A 22331-nucleotide genomic window follows, 5' to 3' on the forward strand; every position below is an offset into this window, starting at 1 on the left:
TGTTCTAATTCTGATAGGTCTGCTTTTATATGGTACTTGACCTTTTTCCCTTACTGCTTTTAATACTCTTTGTTTTGAGCATTTGTTGTTTTGACTATTATGTGACAGGAGGAATTTCTTTTCTGGTCCAATTTATTTGGAGTTCTGTAGGCTTCTCGTATATTCATGGGCATCTCTTTCTTTAGGTTAGGGAAGTTTTCTTCTATGATTTTGTTGAAGATATTTACTGGCCCTTTGAGTTGGGGATCTTTGCTGTCTTTTATACCTATTATTCTTAGGTTTGGTCTTCTCATTGTGTCCTTGTTTTCCTGGATGTTTTGGGTTAGGAGCTTTTTGCATTTTCTTTGACTATTGTGTCAATGCTTTCTATGGTATCTTCTGCCCCCGAGATTGTCTCTTCAATCTTTTGTATTCTATTGGTGATGTCTGCATCTATGACTCCTGATCTCTTTCCTAGGTTTTCTATCTCCAGGGTTGTCTCCCTTTGTGCTTTATTGTTTTTGTTTTCATTTTTAGATCCTGGATGGTTTTGTTCAATTCCTTCAGTTGTTTGGTTATATTTTTCTGTAATTCCTTACAGGATTTTTGTGTTTCCTCTATAAGGGCTTCTACCTGTTTACCTGTGTCCTCCTGTATTTCTTTAAGGGAGTTCTTTTTATTTTTTAATTAATCACCAAATTAGTTTATTTTGGTGTTGCTTTTTAAAAAATTTTTATTATATATTTCTATACTTAAATTTCAAAGGTTATTACCCCTCCTGGTTTCCTGTCCATAAGCCCCCATTCCCTCCCCTCCCCCATAGGGAATTCCCCCATACATCCCCTTATTGCACTCCCCCATATTCCCCTGCACTGGGCGGTCCAACCTTGGCAAGACTAAGGGCTTTCCCTTGGAAGCACTGGTGCCCCAACAAGGCTATTCTCTGCTACATATGCAGTTGGAGCCCTGGGTCAGTCCATATATAGTCTTTCTGTAGTGGTTTAGTCCCTGGAAGCTCTGGTTGGTTGGCATTGTTGTTTTTATGGGTTTGCAAGCTCCTTCAACTCTTTCAATACTTCCTCTAATTCCCCCCAAGAGGGTCCTATTCTCAGTTCAGTGGTTTGCTGCTAGCATTGACCTCTGTATTGAACATGCTTTTGATGTGTCTCTCAGGAGAGATTTATATCCAGTCCCTTTCCGCATGCATTTTTTAGCTTCATCAATCTTATCTAGTTTTGGTGGCTGTATATATATGGGCCACATGTGGGTCAGGCTGTGAATCGCCATTCCTTGAGTCGCTGCTTTAAACTTTGCTTCCATATCCCCTCTTATAAATATTTTTCCCCCTTTTTAGAAGGAGTGGGAGCATCTGCATTTTGGTCATCCTTCTTCTTGAGCTTCCTGTGATCTGTAGATTGCAAAGGGAGTTCTTTACGTCCTCCTTAAAAGTTCTCTATCATCATCATGAGATATGGTTTTAAATATGAATCTTGTTTTTCCAGTGTGTTGGGGTAGCCAGCATTTGTTGTGGTGGGAGAACTTGGTTCTGATGATGCCAAGTAGTCTTGGTTACTTTTGCTTAGGATCTTGTGTTTGTCTCTAGCCATGTGGTTATCTTTACTGTTAGTTGGTCCTGCTGTTTCTGACTAGAGTCTGTCTCTCCTGTGAGCCTGTGATCTTATGTGTGTCAGTTCTTTCCAGGCAGGATTGTGTGTGAAGAACTGTGCTATAGGGTTAACTCTGGGATGCTGATTGAAACCTGTAGGATCTCTAGGTGCTGTGTGGTCTCTTCGAGGGTTGTTCTTTGTCCAGTTATTGGGGCAAAAGTGTTGATCTCACCTGTCAACTTAGGAGTGTCAGCACTCTTGGGATTCAGTGTGGGATTTGGGTATGGGGAGCTGTGCCACAGGGCTGAGTCTGGGGTGCAGATGGAGATCAGAGGATTTAATATTTCTTAATCTATTTTAAAAGGTAGAAACAGAAGGAACACGCCCAACTCCTTCTATGAAGCCATGTTACTATAATATCCCCAATCAGGCAAAGGCATACATACAAAAAAGAAAACTACTAGCCAATATATCTAATGAGCATAGATTAAAAAAGTTCAATTATATACTTGTAAGCATACCATAAAAATATACCCAAAAGATCATTCACCATTATCAAGTCATCTTTATTCTTGAAATGCAGGGATGTTTCAACACAGTCAAATAAACATGTAATGAATCACCATAAATGGACTTATAGATGAAAATCACATAAACATCTCAGAAGGTACAGAATAACCTTTGATGAAATCCATTATGCTCTCATGATAAAAGTTCTAGAGAATATACAATCAGAGGGAACACAGTTCAATATAATGAAAGCTATACATGAGAATACCACAGCCAAAATCATCCTAGAGAAAATATTGAGGTAATGCCACTAACGTTAGGAATGTGACAAGGCTGGCTATTGTTCTCACTCCTTTCAAGATGGTGCTATAAGTATTAGTTCAAAAAACTATATTTGTGGGTGTCTTAAGAAATCACAAAACTTCTGCTGGAAATTTTCTAGAAATAATAAATAAATTTACCAGTGTGGCAAGATACAGAATCAACTGGTACAAATCAATAGCTTTTTTTTTATATAGAAACAATAAACATACAAAGAAAGAGATCATAGATACATTCCCATTCACAAATGCCTCAAAGAAAAAGTATATAGGAATAAACCTATCCAAGGAACTGAAGAACTTTTATAGTGAGAACTTCAGACCTCTAAAGAAGAGAGATAAAGGCACTAGAAAATGAAAAGACATCAAACTTGTAGATTTGTAAAATTAATATTGTGAAAATAATTTTACCAAAATCCACTTATGATTAAACAGAATCCAAATCAAAATTCACATTTCATTCTCCACAAAAATAGAAAAAAAATTAACGTAAAATTCATATGGAATCATAAAAATCTCCAAATAGCCAAAATTCTCAGCAAAAAGAATGATACTAGAAGGAACTACCATTCCAGATTTCAATATTATATATTAGCTAGATAGAGCTCAAAGCTAAGAGCACTGCCTGCTCTTCTAGAGGATCTGGGTTCAATTACCAGCACCCACATGGCAGCTCACAAATGTGTTTAACTCCAGCTCCAGGGGATATGATACCTTCACATAGTCATATATTCAGGCAAAACACCAGTGTATATAAAATATACAAACAAACAAACTACACCCACTTAAAAATTGAGTCTGAGACTCGAACAGAGAGCTCTCAAAGAAGAAACAAACAGGCCAAAAACATCTCAAAAAATGTTTGTCATCCCTAGTAAATACAGAAATGAAAATCAAAACAACTTTTGAGACTTTATCTTACCTCAGTCAGAGTGGCAAAGATCAACAAAAGGACCTACAGCAAATTCTGGAGAGGATATGAGGAAAAAGGAATCCTCATTCACTAATGGTTTGACTGCACGATGGTACAGCCACTATAGAAATCAGTATGGAGAATTATCAAAAAGTTAACAATAAATCTACCATACGACTCAGCTATACCCCTCACTGTTGTATGTCCAAAGGACTCCACACCCTACTTCATAAATACTTAGTCATGTTTATTGCTGCTCTATTCACAACAGCTAGGAAATGGAAGTAACCTGTCCTACCACAGAAAAACTGATAATGAAATGTGGTACTATGTAATACTATTTAGCTATAAAGAAAAATAAAGTCATAAACTTTGCAGGTAAAGAAATGGAATTATAAAAGGATCATATTGAGTGAGGTAATCTAGACTCAGAAAAACAAATAGCACATTCTCTTTCATTTAAGGCTACTGGCTTCAAATCTCCAGATGTGTGTTTATAACCCAGAGTAACTGCAGAAACTAGCAAAGTAAAAATAGACAATTGCTGGAGATGAGAGGTAACAATAGAGCAGGGAACATCAGGTACACATTATCTGGAGGGGAAAATGTTAAAGGAGGGGAATCTAAGGATGTGGGAGAAAAATAAGAAGGGTAAAATAACAGTAATGATGGCTGAAAAGGCTCTAAGAAATCATACTAGTCACAAACTACCTAAAAATAAATATACTACCTAAAATAGAAAACATACTACCTAAAATAAATATAACATATAAATCAGTATGTACACGCACAGATACATATGTATTAATGATATATTTCCATTTAGGCTGATAATGTTCCCTCCCGGAGCCAAAGACCATGTAATAGAAACCCAAATAACAGTCATGAAAAGCCCTCTTCTGAGTTATTGGTCAAGGTTGTCCAAGAAACTCTAAGAATATTGTGGGCTATTGATAATGCCTTTGACTGTCCAAGGTATGAGATAAGTCCCTATTGCTGAAGATACTACACACTGTAGACACAGGGTCCAAAGGTGGATCTGACCTGAAAGCCTCCTTCCTTCCTGAGTTTAAGCTTTCATGGGACCAGAAGTTGCCATGCATGCTTCCAATGGAAGAAAACAACCAAGTCCTACCAAGATATGACATTTCTGAACCAGGGATAAGGAAGGTGCTAAGAATCAATGGGAATGACCTTAGCTGTGACTCACTATACTGGGGATATAGAACCTGAAGAGGCTACCTCCTGTAGCCAAGCAGGAACCCTAGTGTAACAATAGAGACACCAACCTACCCACAAAACTTTCAACCCAAAATATATCCTGTCTACAAGTAATGCAAGCATGGGGGAGGGGGCAGAGACTGAGGGAATGGCCAAGTAATAACTGGCCCAACTTGAGCCCCATCTCATGGGCAAGCATTAAACATACTCTGTTATGCTTACATGTTGTCCACTGTGAGGCTCCACCCAGCAGCTGACTCAGACAGATACAGACACCCAGAGTCAAACAGTGGATGGAGCTTGGGGACTCTTATGGAAGAATAGGAGGAAGGATTACAGGTTCTGAAGGGGTCAGGAACATCACAAGAAGAGCAGCAGAGTCAACTACTCTGGACCCTTGGGGTTAGAGTAAGAACAACCAACCAAAGAACATACACAGGCTGGACTTAGGCTTTTCTACACATACTTTGCAGATCTTCAGTTTGACCTTCATGTCACAACTAAAGCAGGGGCTATTCCAAAAGCTGTTGCCTGTACGTGGGATATATTCTTCTAGCTGGACTGCCTTGTCTGGCCTTAGTGGGAGAGGAAGCGCATAGCTTCAGCCCGGGGTGCGGGTGGGGAGGCGCCTGCCCAGAGGAGAAGGAGATGGGGATGGGATTGTGGGAGGGGGTGACAAGGGTGGCAGTGAGTGGGATATAAAGTGAATAAATAAAAAATTAAATTAAATTAAAAATGTGTTTTTTTAATCTGGGTTGCTTACTAGCAGATATATTTGTAATAAGAATATACAAAATAAAGATCAAAGGCAGTTAGAACTCCCTGATTGAGATTAAATATTTTCTACCATATTTATCATCATTCTTTTCTTAAAAAGGCATGCCTTTGACTCACTAGAGATCTTGCTATAATGCTTTGCTTTGGGGTGAAAAAAAATCCAGGCATGAAATGCACAATTAAAGAAGTTAATATTATGAAAAATAAGAAGAAACAAAGCAAAAGGAGCTTGTATCACAACTATTAAAGGTAAAATAGTACCTTATCTCATCCAAAGAACAAACAAATTAATATATGGATCCCATGGGTACATAATAATTCATATATCTGAGTTTTACAATAAAGTCAGAATATTCTAATAGTGTTTCATGTAGTTAATTAAGCAACTAATTTTGTTAACTTAGTTAACTAAGCTGTTAAGCAGATATTTTCAGTTATTAAAATAAAGGCAAATATACAGGTACAAAGTGTTGATAGATATATTTCTAGTAAATCTAAAATATATGACATACATGTGACATTTAAACTGAATATATTCATAATTTTTGATAAGTAATCTAGAGGGATGTGAGGAAAAACTTTGAAAATCATTGTCCTACAGGAGCTTACATACAAGATCTGGCTGTTCTATATAGCCTTAATTGTAGAAAAAGTTAAAAATGTCTATGACTAGAGGAATACAAAAATGATCATACCAAAAAATAGAGTATTATAAAATATTAAAATAAGTGGACAGATATGTAAGAGTTAACATAATATTAAAGTACCAATAGTTTAACTCTCAAAATATAATATTCACGTTAAAATACAGATTATTTATATAGTGTTTAAAGACTCCTCAAGGAGCTATCTATGTTGTTTACTGGCAGATATATTTGTAATAAGAACATATAAAATGAATAAATTTTGAAGAAGAAAGGGTAGAAGAATGGAAAAAGGAAACTTACATGAATTTGCTATATTTTATTTTTTCTTTAAAAAAGAACTTCAGGGTTGGGGATTTAGCTCAGTGGTAGAGCGCTTGCCTAGGAAGCGCAAGGCCCTGGGTTCGGTCCCCAGCTCCGAAAAAAAAAAGAACCAAAAAAAAAAAAAAAAAAGAATTTCAATTATTATGGCAAAGTACTAACATTTATTAAGTCTGTGTAGTAGTGATGTAGATATATTTATTTGCTTGTGTTTTAACTATTTCAGAATCACGGCCCATGAGATGGCTTAGTGGATAAAGGCTCACAGGCCCAAAGGTGGAAGGAGAGAACCAACACTTGCAAATTGTACTCTGACCTCAACATTCATTGGTGACACACACAATAATAAATGTAAAAAAGTTCATCAAATACATAAGAAAAGATTATCTTAAAAATATTTGGTAGAATTTCTTCTAAAATGACAATCACTTACAGGCCAAGATGGTGGGACAGAAGTTACTTCTGGAGTATGAAAATAAGCAACACCATTATGGTAAGTGTAAGGGTATCCAGTCGAAGTGGTTAGATACATTGTTCCAGCAGCTGGCATTATACTAGAACCTAAAGCAAGTAACAAAGGATAAAAAAAGTGTTTAATTTAATTTTATGAACAGGTAATTTTTGAACACATTTTGGAAAAATATTTTAGGGTTTCAATATGGCTACGGTAAAAAGTAAAATATTTTAAATTTTATGTATTATGATATCTTTGAAGAACCCATTTTTTAAAATACCTCAGCGCTTTTATTATATTATAAGGATTAAGTAAAAAACAAGGTAGGTAAATATCAAAAATCATCCACTTCAGATTCTAATACCAGTCTAATGGAACAATTAATATTACTCTTATTACCTAATTATTTTTAAAGTATACATTATAAAATTTAAATACTTTATTTTTATTTATGAGAACTGATTGGCGTTTTGCCTCGATATGTGTCTGTGCAAGGGTGTCAGATCCCTTAGAACTAGAGTTACGGGCAGTTGTGAGTTGCCATATGAGTGCTAGTACTTGAACACAGTTCCTCTAGAAGAGCAGCCAATGTTCTTAATCTCTGAGCCATCTCTCTAGACCCCTAAATTATGTAATTGAGAGAACCTGAAAACTACACATGTTATAATAAAGTTCCTAATATCTTAGCTGGACTTATTTATAAAAGTTCAAAAATGATGGAGGCAATGAAGTTGGAAAGATTCTATTTTCCTAAAGGTCCTTTGGGTTCACTTCACTAAGTTTTTGGGTTTATTCCCAGCATCATTTATTTATGTTATGAGTCTCTTTTGTTTCTACCTTCCCTTTGGTTATGACTTCTGCTATTATAATCATGATTATAGTCCTTGATGCAGTTATTTTAGGATCCCCATCTCCTTTTCTAGTTCAGGACGTATATACACACAGACACATGCATACAGAGAGATAGATAGATAGATAGATAGATAGATAGATAGATAGATAGATAGATAGGTAGGTAGGTAGATAGGTAGATAGATTTGTGTGTGAGAGAGAATTCTGTGTGTGTGTGTGTGTGTGTGTGTGTGTGTGTGAGAGAGAGAGAGAGAGAGAGAGAGACAGAGAGAGAGAGAGAGAGAGAGAGACAGAGACAGAGACAGAGACATTGAGGTGAAATAGCTGGGTCTTTATTGCTGTTCTATTTACAACAGCAAGGCAAAGGAATCAGCCTAGACATCCATCAACTGATGAATGGATAGTGAAATGTGGGTACAAATACATAGAATTTTAGTCAGCTACAAAGAAAATGAAATTACAGAAAAATTCAGGAAAAAATCTATGAGATATGAAAAATGCTATACTATGTTAGATAAACCAGATTCAGAAAGGAAGATAATGGTTGTCCTTTCTCTTATTCCAGCTTTAAATGTTTAGATGTGGTGTGTGTGTGTGTGTGTGTGTGTGTGTGTGTGTGTGTGTGTGTATGGGACATATGAACAGAAAGGGGTCTGTGTGAAGGGAAAAAGAGGTGCTGAGTAGACCTCATGCCCAGAAGTAGATAGACAATGAAAAAGGAACTCAATGGCATTTTATAGATTTATTTTGATCTCATATTAACTTGTTGGGGCATTAAAAAAATCTTGTCTTTTGCTTATATATTATGGTTTCTGACTGTTTTTATGAGTTTTATTCTTGTGTGTCTGGTGCTTTTTCACTCTTTTTAAAATCGTCTGTATTTACCCGTTGAAAGAGGGGGGGGAGGGAGGGAGGGAGAGAAAAAGAGAGAGATAAGATAGATATGAGGTGTAGAACTGGATGATTGAGGAGGATCTGGGTGGGGGAGGGTAAAAAGTGATCAGAATATACTGTATGATTTCTTTCTTTTTTTTTTCTTCTTTTTTTCGGAGCTGGGGACCGAACCTAGGGCCTTGCGCTTGTTAGGCAAGCGCTCTACCGCTGAACTAAATCCCCAACCCTAGTGATTTCTTAACAAAAAGAAAATGCTATAATGATACACAGTACTTTGTATGCTAATTAAAAATAAAATATTTTTCTTCTAAAATGTTGTTAATAGAATATACTTAATATTGTTCAGGCACATTTCTCCTACACCCTAAAACTAGGTATTTTAATTTTGGTAAAATATTTATATGAGCACAAGCTTTGCTAAAATAAATTTATTACAAATAGGTTATTTAATAAAAGGTCTATAGGGGTCTAATATTTCACAAAAGGACTGTGCAAAATATTCAAAAATACATTAGTTCTCAATACATACGAGGAATCCCTACTTGTTGTTTTCTTATTGCTGGACCAATGTTGAGTTTCTTATCCTTGTAATTAAGTTTTTCAGCCTAAAATAAAGGAAAAAAATCCGTCATTTTGACACAGTGATTTGTAAAAACCAGTGACAAAACCCAGTATGAAGTTAACAGACATTGTGTGACTTTTCTTTGTTTTTTAAAATATAATGTTTTATGGATTGCAGGATGGCTTCAAACCTGATATCTGATCCTTTTCCCTCTACCTTTCAAGTACTGTGATTGTAAGCATGTGCCACATTGCCTGTTTATGTGGTATTGGGAATTAGTATGCTACAAGTTGATTCAAATAATCTGGGTTCAAATAATCTATCTTTATTTTGGTTCTACAGCTATGAATCCAGGTAATGCAGTATTAATCATTACTTGCTGGTTGTGTATTTGCAACTTATATATTCTCTAAAATTTATTTGCAATTTCTGAAGCACTATTTATAGTTATTTCAAGGTTATTAGTAGACTTGTACAGAAAAAGTGAGCAGTCTAACACAGAAGTACCCACATAAGATCAAAGTGATGATTTTATTCTTGTTCCAACTACAATATTATAATCAAGTATCCTTTTAGGTATTCTTTTCACATATGTGCTTTAAAAAAATGGCTTCCAAGTATTGAAGCACTAACTAGTGCTCTTAAGCACAAGAAGATTGTCATATACTTTATGGAGAAAACATGTTGACATGCTTATAATTCATGTATGGATATAGTGCTATTGGCCATAAATCTCATGATAATGATTCAACAATTATTAAATATAGTATCTATTATGGCTTGGATATGAAGTGTCCATCCTCCTTCCAATAAAGTATACTGAAAGATCCAATCATAGATGATAAGGGACCTGACTTAACAGATTACTTATGAATTAATAATTTGATAGCATTATTGGGAAATGATGGAAATTTTAAATGTAAAGCTTAGTTGAAGGAGATAAGTCATAGGACATATGCTCTTGACAACTACAGCTGATTGTTGATCTCTTCCTTTGTCTTTCTCTGCTTCCTGAGCATTCACTAACCAAGAATGTTATGCCTTCTCCAAGATCCACTGCTACAGAATCAGCTAGCTATGAGCTGAAACCTGTGAAACCATGAGCTAAAATAATCTTTCCATTCTTAAATAGTTTCTCTCAGGTTTTTATGAGAATACAAATTATTGCTAACATAACTTCTTTAAATAAAAACACACAAAACCAGGTTATAAGTTAACTTATTGGTGGCAATAATATTGTGACTAGAGGACTTTTGGTATCATCTTCAACTAGGAACATCAGAAGTTCAGTATTCACTAATTCAGTATCTATTGTGACTTTATAGAATATAAAACTATTAAAGATAGGAATTATGATATTAATAATATATACTTAAACTACTTTTTTCTAAAAAGGTTAAATGTTATCCTTGCTATAAGTTAAAAGCTATCAAAATAAACTACAGGCTACAGCCATTTTGTTAACGAAAATTCTTGGATTATGTAAATTGTTTCAAAGGAAGTAAATAATCTAAGATAATCTTATTCTAGGAGTCTACACTCTTAGTGTTTCTAAGGAATTAAAAAGCAACTATGCATCATAGAGATATATTCTTAAACGACTACTTTAAGCAAATAAAGCACACTATATCTTTTTTTTTATTGGTTTGTTCATATTTTAATATATAAAGTAAAATTTCTTTTGCTTAGAAATAGGTGCTCCCTAATAATATAGGAAAAGGATGTAATAATATAAAGAAAATAGTTATGTACACATGATATTTGTCTTCCACATATAGTTCTTTCTTTTTTACTATTTGCTTCATTAAAAAACATACATCATTATTAATTGATTCATTTTATAATTGGGAAAAGTGGATTTATGCATCTCTTACTTTTCTCCAAAGAATCTTAACATATGTTATTTTATTTGTATATTCCCTGGTATTAGAATGTGTTGCCTTGTGGATGGATAGAAATGTACTCAGAGTAGAAACAAGAGACTTCTGAATGGAAATTGATTGGAGTTATCCCCCTTCTATTCCCATGAAGTACAGCATTATGTACTTCACAAAAAAGAAACTTCTTCCTTCCTTCCTTCCTTCCTTCCTTCCTTCCTTCCTTCCTTCCCTCCCTCCTTCCTTCCTTTCCTTTTGAGTTTGACAATATAAACCTGCTGAAAAAGAAAAACAAACAAACCAAACCAAAACAAAACAAACACTAACACTAAGAAGGAAATCTGAAAATGTTTGGCCTTGCTGATCAGTAACATGGTATAGACAAAATACATGGCAATTCTAGCACTGTGTATATTTTCACACTTGAAAAAAATTGTGTTAGTGCTTAAAGTGCAGCGTCTTTGTGAGCACAATCTCAAGATATAGAAACTGACATATGAGCTGAACAGTAAAGAGTGTTCTTTTATTATGAGCAATTACATTAAGCACACTATATCTTAACTACCATCCTCTTGTAATGATTTGGAATGACTTCAGACTGTTTTGTTTCTTAGAGACCAAGGACAATCTTAAGATATATACAAAAATGCACAATGCACACACATATATACATACACACACACACACACACACACACACACACACACACACACACACACACACGGATCACTGTACTTGTACTATTCCATTATAATACCATAAAGATTTAGTTTCAAAGAAATACATTCCTCACCAGAAATTAAATACATGGAAAGAACTTACCTCTTGTAAGATTTTTTGTGCATCTTCTTGAGTTTCAAAAGTGATGAAACCATACCTAAATAAATGCATTAATTATTACCATTTCCTTAGAGCATTAAACTAAATTTTATTTTGCAGTTCTGGGGATAGAACCTAGGGCATGCGAGTTTTTTTAAACCACTAAACTATATGCCCTAAACCTGTATTAACATATTTACTTCTAAAATATTGGCCACTGCAGAAATAAAATAAGCCTTTCTGTATGTTACACCAGCATGGGAACCATAGGTTAATCCTGTCATCCTTGCTTTTCAAAGTGAAGGGGACTGAAGGAATAAAGAACTCAGGAGCTTTCAAACAGTTTTAGCACTGAGATGCAAGCACATGAGAGATTTACGTCTGAGCTAAAGACTTGGATATGACAGATTTCAGACCAGAACAATCATCTTTGATTTCTCTTTTATTTCCCCCTCTTCCAGGTTGTGGATGAAAATCAAGGCCTTATGCATACAAGGCAAGTGCTCACCACTGCATGCATCTTTAGCCCTGTAATTTCCTTATAAAAACAAAACAAACAACTTATTAAACTCCAAAATCTTGCATTAGATTAATCAAAGTAGAAAATGTATTAAACCCACAAATTTTGCCTTAGAGTAATCAAAGTAGAAAAATGTCAACAATAAAATATTTTAATACAAAATTTCTAATCCTTGTTATATAGATCTTTACAAACCCATCATTTACTATTTAATTATTGCTACAATTTATTGTTACAATAAAATACTATGACCACCAGTATATTTTCCAAGCAACAGCAATAAAAATACAACCCAGATTAAAAAAAATTCTTGTATTTAATTTTGACATGCAAATAACCCCAGCAATGAGGAAGCATAGGAAAAGGAATTAAGTTCTTGCTCAGTCTGGGAGACACAGCAAGACTGTTTTCAAAGGTTTAAAAAAAAAGAAGGAAAAGAAAAACAGATACATGTATGATGTACATTATACCCAAAAGCTAAACTCTAAAACAAAGAAATAAAACACAGCTACCAACTATGAGTGCTGTTTAGACAGTAAAGTCCTGTTAATAATGTTAGATATCATAATCATCATTTTACAACTCATAATTACTGTACCATAGTATTTTTTGTTTACTGTTTGTTTACTTTTGTGCTGGAGTGGAAAGGTCCTCATACATTCTCAGCAAATGCTCTACTTTCTGGCTAATCACTAAAGTAACTTTTGTTTTTCAAAGAAAGAAATTTCTCTTCCCTGTTTGTCCAAATACTTTTACATGGAATCTGTCTTTTTTCCAGTGAATTATTTTTGGGATCTTTGTTGGGAATCACATGACGTGTGAGCTTATTTCTGGGTCTTCTATTTCTTTGGTCTTTGTGTCTGCTTTTGTGCTCAGAGTCTTATTTATCTATAATGTCTAGGGTTCATACATGAAGGAAAGCATATGATACATGCATTAAGACTTACTTAATTTGCTTAACACATTTCCAGTTGCATTAATTTCCCAACAAATAACATGGCTTCATTCTTTATGGAAACTACAGTTTCTTTATCTCTTTACAGTATATAAGGATTGCCTTTCTGCACCACTGCCAGGATTTATCAGTCACTGTCATTCTGATTGGCATAAGATAGAATCTCAATGTAGCTTTTATTTGTATTTTTCTGATGACACAAGGTTAAATATTTTCCTACACATTTATTGGTCAATTGTAATTTGACTTTGGACACTGTCTTCTCATTTCATTGGCTCTTTTATAGAGTAGATTGCTTTGTTTTGGCTGTTTAATTTTTTTTGTATATTCTAGGTAACAGTCCTGTCTGATGTATAATTAGCAAAGATTTTTTTTCTTATTCTCTAGACTATCTCTTCGCTTAATTGTTTCTTTTGCTGTGCAGAAGCTTTTGAATGTAATGAAATACCAGTTGTTAAATTTTGGTGTTATTTCCTGAATGACTACAGTCCTATTCAGAAAGTGCCTGCCTATGCCAATACCTTGAAATGTTTCTATTGGTTTTAGTTTCAGGTCTTATATTACTAAGATGTTTTATTATTTGGGGTTACATTTTTATTTTAATTTATGCACATGAGCCTTGAATGTGCATGCCTGTGCTCAGTGTCCAAGGAGGCTAGAAGAGGGTGTGAGATCCTTTCAAACTAGAGTTATAGATGCTTGTGTTGTAGCAACTGCTCTGGGAGAGCAGCAAGTGCTCTAACTAGCCATCTCTCCAGCCCCATTCTAATCATCTTTTAGAAACAAGTTTAGTCTTAGTTTCTTCGTTGTTTTTTTCTGTATCTCACTGTTGCTGTTACACACTGGCTTATTTTTTTTAAATATTCTCTTTGTTGTGTACAAATTTATGATTTCTTTCACTTTCTCAATTTAGTGGAATGCAAGCCTTAAAAAATGTCCTGAAATGGCTGAAATTTATTTATTATCTGTTGCAATCTCTTCTGTTTTAAATCTAACTTTGTCAATTTGGGTCTTCTCTTTTTTTTTGTTAGCTTGGCTAAGAGCTTATGGATCTTGTTTCTTTCTAAAACACTGTTGTTGGTTCTTCTCCCCCCACCCCAATTTCCATTTTATTAATTTCTGTCTTGATCTTGATTTTTGCTTCTATTAACTTTTTTTTTTGGTTTGTCATTCTTTCCCATGGCTACAGGGTATATTAGTGTTTACCTGAAGTCTGATTCTAAATGCTCATATTTTCAGTTACAAGTTTCCCTCTTTATAATTTTATTCTATTTCATAGGTTTGCATATGTTATGATTTCACATTTTTAATTCTCCAAATTTCCTTAATTTTTGATGATCCAATCATCATTGTATAAACTGTCTTTCAGTTCTAAACTGTTTTATTTCTAACTTTATTCCACTGTGCTCAGAATACAAAAAAATTCAGTTTTCCTTTATTTGATAAGCCTTGCTTTGTGTCCTATTACATGATCTATTTAAGAGAAAGTTGTATGAGCGAATCAGAAAAATGTGTGTTTTGCAGTGTTTCAATAGAATGTTCTGTAAATGCAAGGTCAATTTGATTTATGATGTCATTTAAGTCAGATGTTGCTCTATTTTCTGTTAGAATGATTTATTAGTGAGACTAGTGTATTGAAATGACCCATTATTATTGCGTTAGTCTGTGTCTTTGTACATTGGTAATTCTTGTTTTATGAAATCAAGTGCATCAGCATGTGGTGCATATATGTTTAGAACATTTTCTCTTGATGAATTCATTCCTTAATCATCATGAACATTTTTTTAAATATCTCCTAATTTTGTTCTGAAGTCTTCAGATATGGAATAGCATATTCTTCCTACTTCCACTTGCTTGGAGAACCTTTTTCACCCTCTCACCCTTGGATTACATTTATCTTAGATAAATATATATCTTGTAGGTAACAAATAGATTCTGTTTTTTAATCCAATCTACCTCTCTGTGTCTTTTGATTATAGAATTTAGTCCATTCATTTTCAAAGTTATTATTAAAATGTGTATTAATTCCTGTGCTTGTTCTAGTGCTTGGCCTTCTTTTTATTCCTTAACACTGTTCTAGTGTGGTTTAGTCTTTCCTGTAGTATAATGGTTGTGCTTAGTTTTTTGCTTCCTTCCAAATATTAATTATCTTCAACTTTTTCAGTGTTTGAGATATACCATTCCATATTATCCTGGCTTTAAAGACTTTGTAGAAGAAAGCTGAGATGTTCACCTTTATATGTGACTTGGTGTTTCCTCTTGTGACTTTCAATATTTTTCATTCTCTATGTCTACTGTTTTAATTATAACACGAAGAACTTTTCTGTTTTTGTCTATTTTGGTTTTTATGTGCCTCTTGAATACTGGTAGTGTTGTCACCTTGACACAATCTAAACTCAGTTTAGAGATAAGCATCTAGACACACCTGTGAGGAAATCAGCTTAGATATGATAGCCTTTGGTCAGGCCTGTGTGTGACTATCTTTATTAGATTAATTGAGGTAGACAGATCTCCCATTGTCAGTGGGCATTTATTGCTTTCTTCTTAGTAATTACATGCTGTGTCTCCCTGCTTTAAGTTCCTGCCATCTTGACTTCCTTACTATGATGAACTGTAACCTTGAACTATGAGTCAAACAGACTTTCTACTCTTGTCAGGGTGTCTTTATCAGTTACAGGAAAAGACTAAGACAAGGTAGTCATCTATTTCTCTACATTTGGGAAGTTTTCTGCTTTGATTCTATTAAAAATATTTTTATGCTCTTAGCCTGGAGATTTTCTATCTGGATTATTTGTAAATTTTTAAATTTAGTTACATAGAACTCACATGTTCTATTCATATTTTATTATCTTTGCTGATATTAGAATTCTAATTCATTTCTCTTATGTTTCATTTAATCCATTCTATTTATAAAGTTTCCTACTGAGTTTTTTTTTAATGACAGAATTTATTTCCTATATTCATCATCAAATACATATTTTTTCTCCATCTTTATTAACTTGGGTATTTCATATTTACATTTTTTTTTTTTTTTTTTTGGTTCTTTTTTTTCGGAGCTGGGGCGAACCAGGGCCTTGGACTGGGACCAACCAGGGCCTTTAGGCTGTGGGCTACCACTGAGCTAAATCCCAACCCCTCATATTTACATTTCAATTGTTATTCCCTTTCCCGGCTTCTGGGCCAACATCCCCCTAACCCCTCCCCCTCCCCTTCTATATGGGTGTTCCCCTCCATCCTCCCCCTGAGTTTTTTTTCCTTACTGAGTTTTTCATGGTTTCCGTTTTTTTTTTGTAAATTCCTTTCACATTCTGTATTGACTTTATTTTAGTCAGCAGTTTATATTTTCTTTTCTTAGAGTTTATTTTTATGTTGTTTTGTTTTGTTAAACATTCTTATCTTTACTTGTCTTGAATTTCACCTCATTTGGAGCCATTTTTGATGGAATAATCACTTTTTTGGAGTGTAGTACTGTGTGTTTTTCATGTTTCTTAATTACCACACTAAGATTTATGGAGTTTTTAAATCAGCTGTAATCTTTAATTATTTATAATATTTAAAGGGGGCTAGATTTAACAGAATTGAGGTACATAGTTCAGGAGTTAAATCCTCAGTCTGTACTCAGGGCACTTGGTACCTCTTTACTACTCCTAGAGTACAGTATTAACTGCAGAAGCAATCCCTAAATACTGGGTAGGTCTACAATACAAACATCACACTAGCTAGTTAAATATAACTTCAATATGAACTAGTTGAGGATCAATAAGCTAGGATGGTATAACCAGGATATTAGTTACTAAGAATAAGGGTGGAGTGACTGTAGGCTGGGTAAGGATAGGTATCAGTATTATATTGAGGAAAAAATTTGAGGTAGGAAAAACATCTGGGAAGGGAAAGTTGGAGAATTTTCAGAGTTTAGGGTCTGGAAGGTTAGAGTGAATAAGTAAAAATGGAATGGGCATGGGGAAGAAAGAAAAAGAAAAGATATAGCAATGAGAGGAGAATTGTATGGGTTGAATGTAAGAACTGCATTCAAAAGGACAAAATGGTAAAATGGGTAGAGCAGCATACAGAACAATCACGTAGCCTAACCAAGCACAGTTACAAACTAAAGCAAGCCCATTACAAGACATGTTTGCAAGAGTAAAGACTAAGAAATGAAACAAAGCAAAAGAAGCCCAGAAAAAGCAAAACACAAAAGTACAATAAATCACATTGGACATATTTTATTTTTGGAAGGATGAATTTTGAATTCTTTCCCTTATTGTTCATGTACTGCCTTGTGTTGATGGAAGAGGCATAACTACCAATCTCAGTTTACACTACTAAATCAGATTTGGGAACATACTGCCCAGCAGTTTGGACCAGTTACCTTTTGGACTAAAGACTTAGTACAACTGTGCTTGTTCAGCAGTGTATTTCTCAGTTCCCTCATTGACTTGATCTTTGGTATAGCAGTGCAGCAATGGTAGTGTTCCCCAGTGTTTTCAGAGGACAAATCAGAACACTTTGTTTGTTCCCACTGACTTCAGTAGCAGCTTTGGAAGCCTGCCGCCTCATGTTTGTTTCTGATTTTGGTATGTAGGTTTCGAATTAAGTTTCTAGAGTTATTAATTTGCTTGTTTGATTCCAATTTGAAGCCACTGGTTATTTCACAAGAAGGTTTTTGAATTCTCTGTTCAGTATTTTAGTTACTATCTTTAGAATCAATAATTACAGAGTTAGATCCTGTGGATGCCCCCTTGCCTTCATATTGCTGTCATTTATATGTGTTAGTATGGATGTCTCTTCTCTCAAGAGGAACCCTCTGGCAACTAGTATTACCTTCATAACTCAATCCCCACTACCACCCTCTATGGAGAAAACAAATGCTTTACTAGCTAGAACATGAAACATGTCCAAAGTGAGTATCACCAAAATTGTGTAAGTTCATCCAGCCAATCGAAAAAGATGTAATCTCAACCCAATAATGTTTGGCAGTCTCAGCAAGTTTTTGTTAAAAACAATCTCTGTGAAAACACCAGTCCTTGCCATTCTTCTATATCATTCCTCATTAATACTGTTTTCAATCTTATTGGTTCTTTCTATTAACCCTGTATATATGTTTCTGTTTTAAGAAAATAAATACAACTTTACCTTTACTCACCTCCACTGCTTTCTTTTTTGAGTTTACAACAAAACTTCTTATGTAAATGCTCTATGCAAACTACCTTTTCTGTCTCTGAAAATTTTGGCTTCTGTTCACAGAGAGAAATCCTGAAACAGCTCTATACGTTGCAGGGCAGTGTATTAACTTCAACATTAGTTCTTTTTTTAAGTCATTGTTATATTGTTATGGTCATTGTTATACTGTTATGAAGCAACACCATGGCCATAGCATCTCTTATAAAGGAAAGTGTTTAATTGCGACTTGCTTATAATTTCAGAGGTTCGGTCCACTGTCATCATGGTGAGAAGCATGGAGGCACACAGGTAGACATGGTGCTGGAGAAAGAGCCAAGAGTTCTACAACTGGATACCCAGCAGCAGGAAGACACACTGGGCTTTTGAGAGCCCAAAGTCTACCACCATTGACGCACTTCCTCTAATAAGGCCATACCTCCTAATCTTTTCAAATAACATCTTTCCCTGGTGACCAAGCATTCAGATATATGAGCCTATGGGGAAATCTTGTCTTTCAAACCACCACATTTCATCCATAGGCTTTTTTCCATACTATAATGCAAAATGTAGTTAGTCCAACTTCAAAAATCCCCATAGCTTAACCTTTAAAAATCCAAAGTTTAAAGTCTCTTGAAACTCAAGGCAATTTCTTATGGTAATCCCCTATAAAATCAAAATCAAAAAGCCTAACACATACTTCCAACATACAATGGCACAGAATATATGTTATCATTCTAAAAGGGAGAAGTGGGAGGAAGGAAGGAAATACTGGACCAAAGGAAGAATGAAACCAGCAGGGCAAACTCCAAATTCTGCATGTCCATGTCTAATGTCAAAGCACTCTTCAGATCTCCAACTTCTTTTAGCTTTGTTTACTGCAACACACTTCTCTCATGAGCTGGTTCCACCTGCATCTATAGCATTCCCCAGTAGGTATCCCACGGCCCTGCCACTTCCAACATCTTTAGTCTCCAATGAAATCCATCTTCACACAAGTCCTCTATGGGCCTACATGCAGAGACATTCCTTACAGCTGCTTGGCTTCAGCAGCTTTTCTTAGCCACAGAGGAAGAAAAAGGTTGTTTTTTCTTATATTTGACTCTAAAGCCAGAACCTCGTGTCTGATGCTTGCCAAGCTTTGCTGCTTCCTGAGGATGAACTTTCCCCTTTTGTTCAAGTACATTTACAACAGCATTTTGTTGCTACAGTTTCCTTTATTGCTTAAGCTTCTCTTGAATTCCTTTCTACAAGTTGGGAGCTTAACTGGGTGGGATCTAGCCCTGAGTCACTACCTTTATTCAATTTAAGTTTCTAAAAAAATTTTTTTTTAAATTTTTCTTAAACTATTTTTATCTCTTTGAGCACTGGTCTTAGTTGTATTACATTTCCTGGTGCTTGCTTTTTCCTCAAACTGTACATTTTGTATTTTTTCTTGCTCAGCTTGCTCCTTTTCATTATAGATTATATGCATAAGAGTGTCTGCTAATAAGATTAAAACAGAGGCAGAAGGAACACCCATTCAGAGCCTGCCCCACGTGTGGCCCATACATATACAGCCACCCAATTAGACAAGATGGATGAAGTAAAGAAGTGCAGGCCGACAGGAACTGGATGTAGATCTCTCCTGAGAGACACAGTCAGAATACAGCAAATACAGAGGTGAATGCCAGCAGCAAACCACTGAACTGAGAATGGGAACCCCGTTGAAGGACTCAGAGAAAGGACTGGAAGAGCTTGAAGGGGCTCGAGACCCCATATGAACAACAATGCCAAGCAACCAGAGCTTCCAGGGTCTAAGCCACTACCCAAAGACTATACATGGACTGACCCTGGGCTCCAACCTCATAGGTAGCAATGAATATCCTAGTAAGAGCACCAGTGGAAGGGGAAGCCCTGGGTCCTGCTAAGACTGAACCCCCAGTGAATGTGATTGTTGGGGGTAGGGCAGTAATGGGGGGAGGATGGGGAGTGGAACATCCATATAGAAGGGGAGGGGGAGGGATTAGGGGGATGTTGGCCCAGAATCTGGGAAGGGGAATAACAATTGAAATGTAAATAAGAAATACTCAAGTTAATAAAGAAAAAAAAAGAGTGTCTGCTAATAACAATACAACAGAGTCAATACTAGGCTCTCTTGAAGTCTCCTCTGTCAATACCAATAATCCAAAACTCTTCAATTTTGCCTTAGGCAAATTTTAGGACAAGGGCAGAAAGCAACCGCTTTCTTTCTTTCTTTCTTTCTTTTTTTTTTTTCCCAAAATATCACAAGAATGGTTTCTAGGCAACTTATGAATATTCTTCTCCTCTGAAACCTCTTGAGCCAGTGGTTATAATCTACATTGCTCTTAGCATCATTGTCTTCCATGGTCCTACTAGTATGGCCCATTAAGCCCTGCTTAAAGCATTCAAGTGTTTTACTAATCCAAAATCTCAAATTTTACATTCCACCAATAAGCAGCATGGTCAGACTTCTCACAGTAAGACCCTGTTCCCTGGTACTGACTTCTCAGTCACTGTTCTATTGCTATGAAGAGACACTATGACCATAGAAACTCTTATTAAAAAAAAAGCATTTAAATGGGGGCTTGCTGACAGTTTCAGAGGTTTAGTCTACTGTCATCATGGTGGGAAGCATGGCAACATGAAGACAGACATGGTGCTGAAGGAAGAGTTGAGAATTCTACATCTGGATCCATAGACAGCAGGGAGAGACGCTGGGCCTGGGGTTTGGGCTTTTGAAAAGCCTAAATGCCGCCCCCAGTGATACATTTCCTCCAACAAGGGCATATCTCCTAAGCCTTTCAAACTCTTTGTGACCAAACATTTAAATACATGAGCCTATGGGAGCCATTCTCTTTCAAATCATCGCAATTCTTAATTTGACAAGTAATCATTCCCATCAGAATAGTATTACTTATTTGCTCCTGAACTAGATTCTGATCCACAGAATTCTTTGGGGTCAGCAATTTTCAAATAAACTCTCTTACAGTTGAAAAAAAATATAATTCTAAAAGTTTCTACTTCTTTAGCTAATATATTTTTGCCACTCAACATTTTTGCTATATTCTCCTGAATGACCCCTTGGTACATACAAGGTTATAGATTAACAAATACTATAGAGTCCTTTATACCCCCAACAGTCCCCCCAACACACATGATGAGGGGGAATATATGAGAAAAATAGGGCATAAAGTTCTCAACTAAAAAAATGAAGACAAAGTATATTAGCATATAAAACCTAAGCCAACAAAATGCAATTCTATATATTATGTGCAATGATACTAACCCTTTGGACACTCCAGCTCTGTCATTAACAATCTTCACTTCTTTTACAGATCCATACTGAGAGAAAAATTTTCTTAAATCATTTTCATTTGTCTAATGACATAAAAAGAAAACATTAAGAAATACTTAAACCAATAAAAGGTGAAACAACTCTGATGTTTATTATGGAGACATAAAAAATATAGAAAACAGGTTGAAAAGTACCTATCATCATTAAAAATGTAGGTTAAACCACTGTTACAAAAAAGTCTATGTACTTTGATTATGCAGTAGAAAGTAGCTAAATGACTATATAAAAGTCAAAACATTTTAAACTGAATTATTCCAAAACTACAAAGAATGCTAACTATGTAAAGGAATCTTTCAGCAATTTTAAGAATGCTAAGTTGGATTACATATACTAAACCCCATTAAGCTGTATACTACTGACTCTGGGGGAGGACAGCAGTTACAGCAGTGGAACTAGGTAACAGTGGCCTAATCCAGTCACTTTATAATAATCAACATAGTCTTTAGAAGACCAATATTATAGGAAAAGAATGTATTTCCCAAACACTTGATTTTGCCATAACAAGTTACTTGTTATTTCAAATTATAAGATATTTTATCTGTACTCAACATACATTTTAGCTAACTACAGACACTATGATGATACAATAAA

At 35.2% G+C, this 22331-nt stretch overlaps 1 protein-coding gene across 1 annotated transcript in view; it reads right to left on the minus strand.

Moving 5' to 3' along the window:
- Window positions 1-22331, minus strand: part of Boll (boule homolog, RNA binding protein) — a 106457-nt gene that overhangs the window by 80074 nt on the left and 4052 nt on the right. The window contains exons 3-6 of the mRNA XM_032899544.1: window positions 21672-21763; window positions 11754-11808; window positions 9022-9097; window positions 6726-6853 (exon numbers count right to left, since the gene is read on the minus strand). Coding sequence (XP_032755435.1) covers window positions 6726-6853; window positions 9022-9097; window positions 11754-11808; window positions 21672-21763 — 351 coding nt within the window. The remainder of the gene's footprint in view (window positions 1-6725; window positions 6854-9021; window positions 9098-11753; window positions 11809-21671; window positions 21764-22331) is intronic.

The sequence above is a fragment of the Rattus rattus genome, chromosome 4 (assembly GCF_011064425.1).
Source record: "Rattus rattus isolate New Zealand chromosome 4, Rrattus_CSIRO_v1, whole genome shotgun sequence".
Taxonomy (NCBI): Eukaryota; Metazoa; Chordata; class Mammalia; order Rodentia; family Muridae; genus Rattus; species Rattus rattus.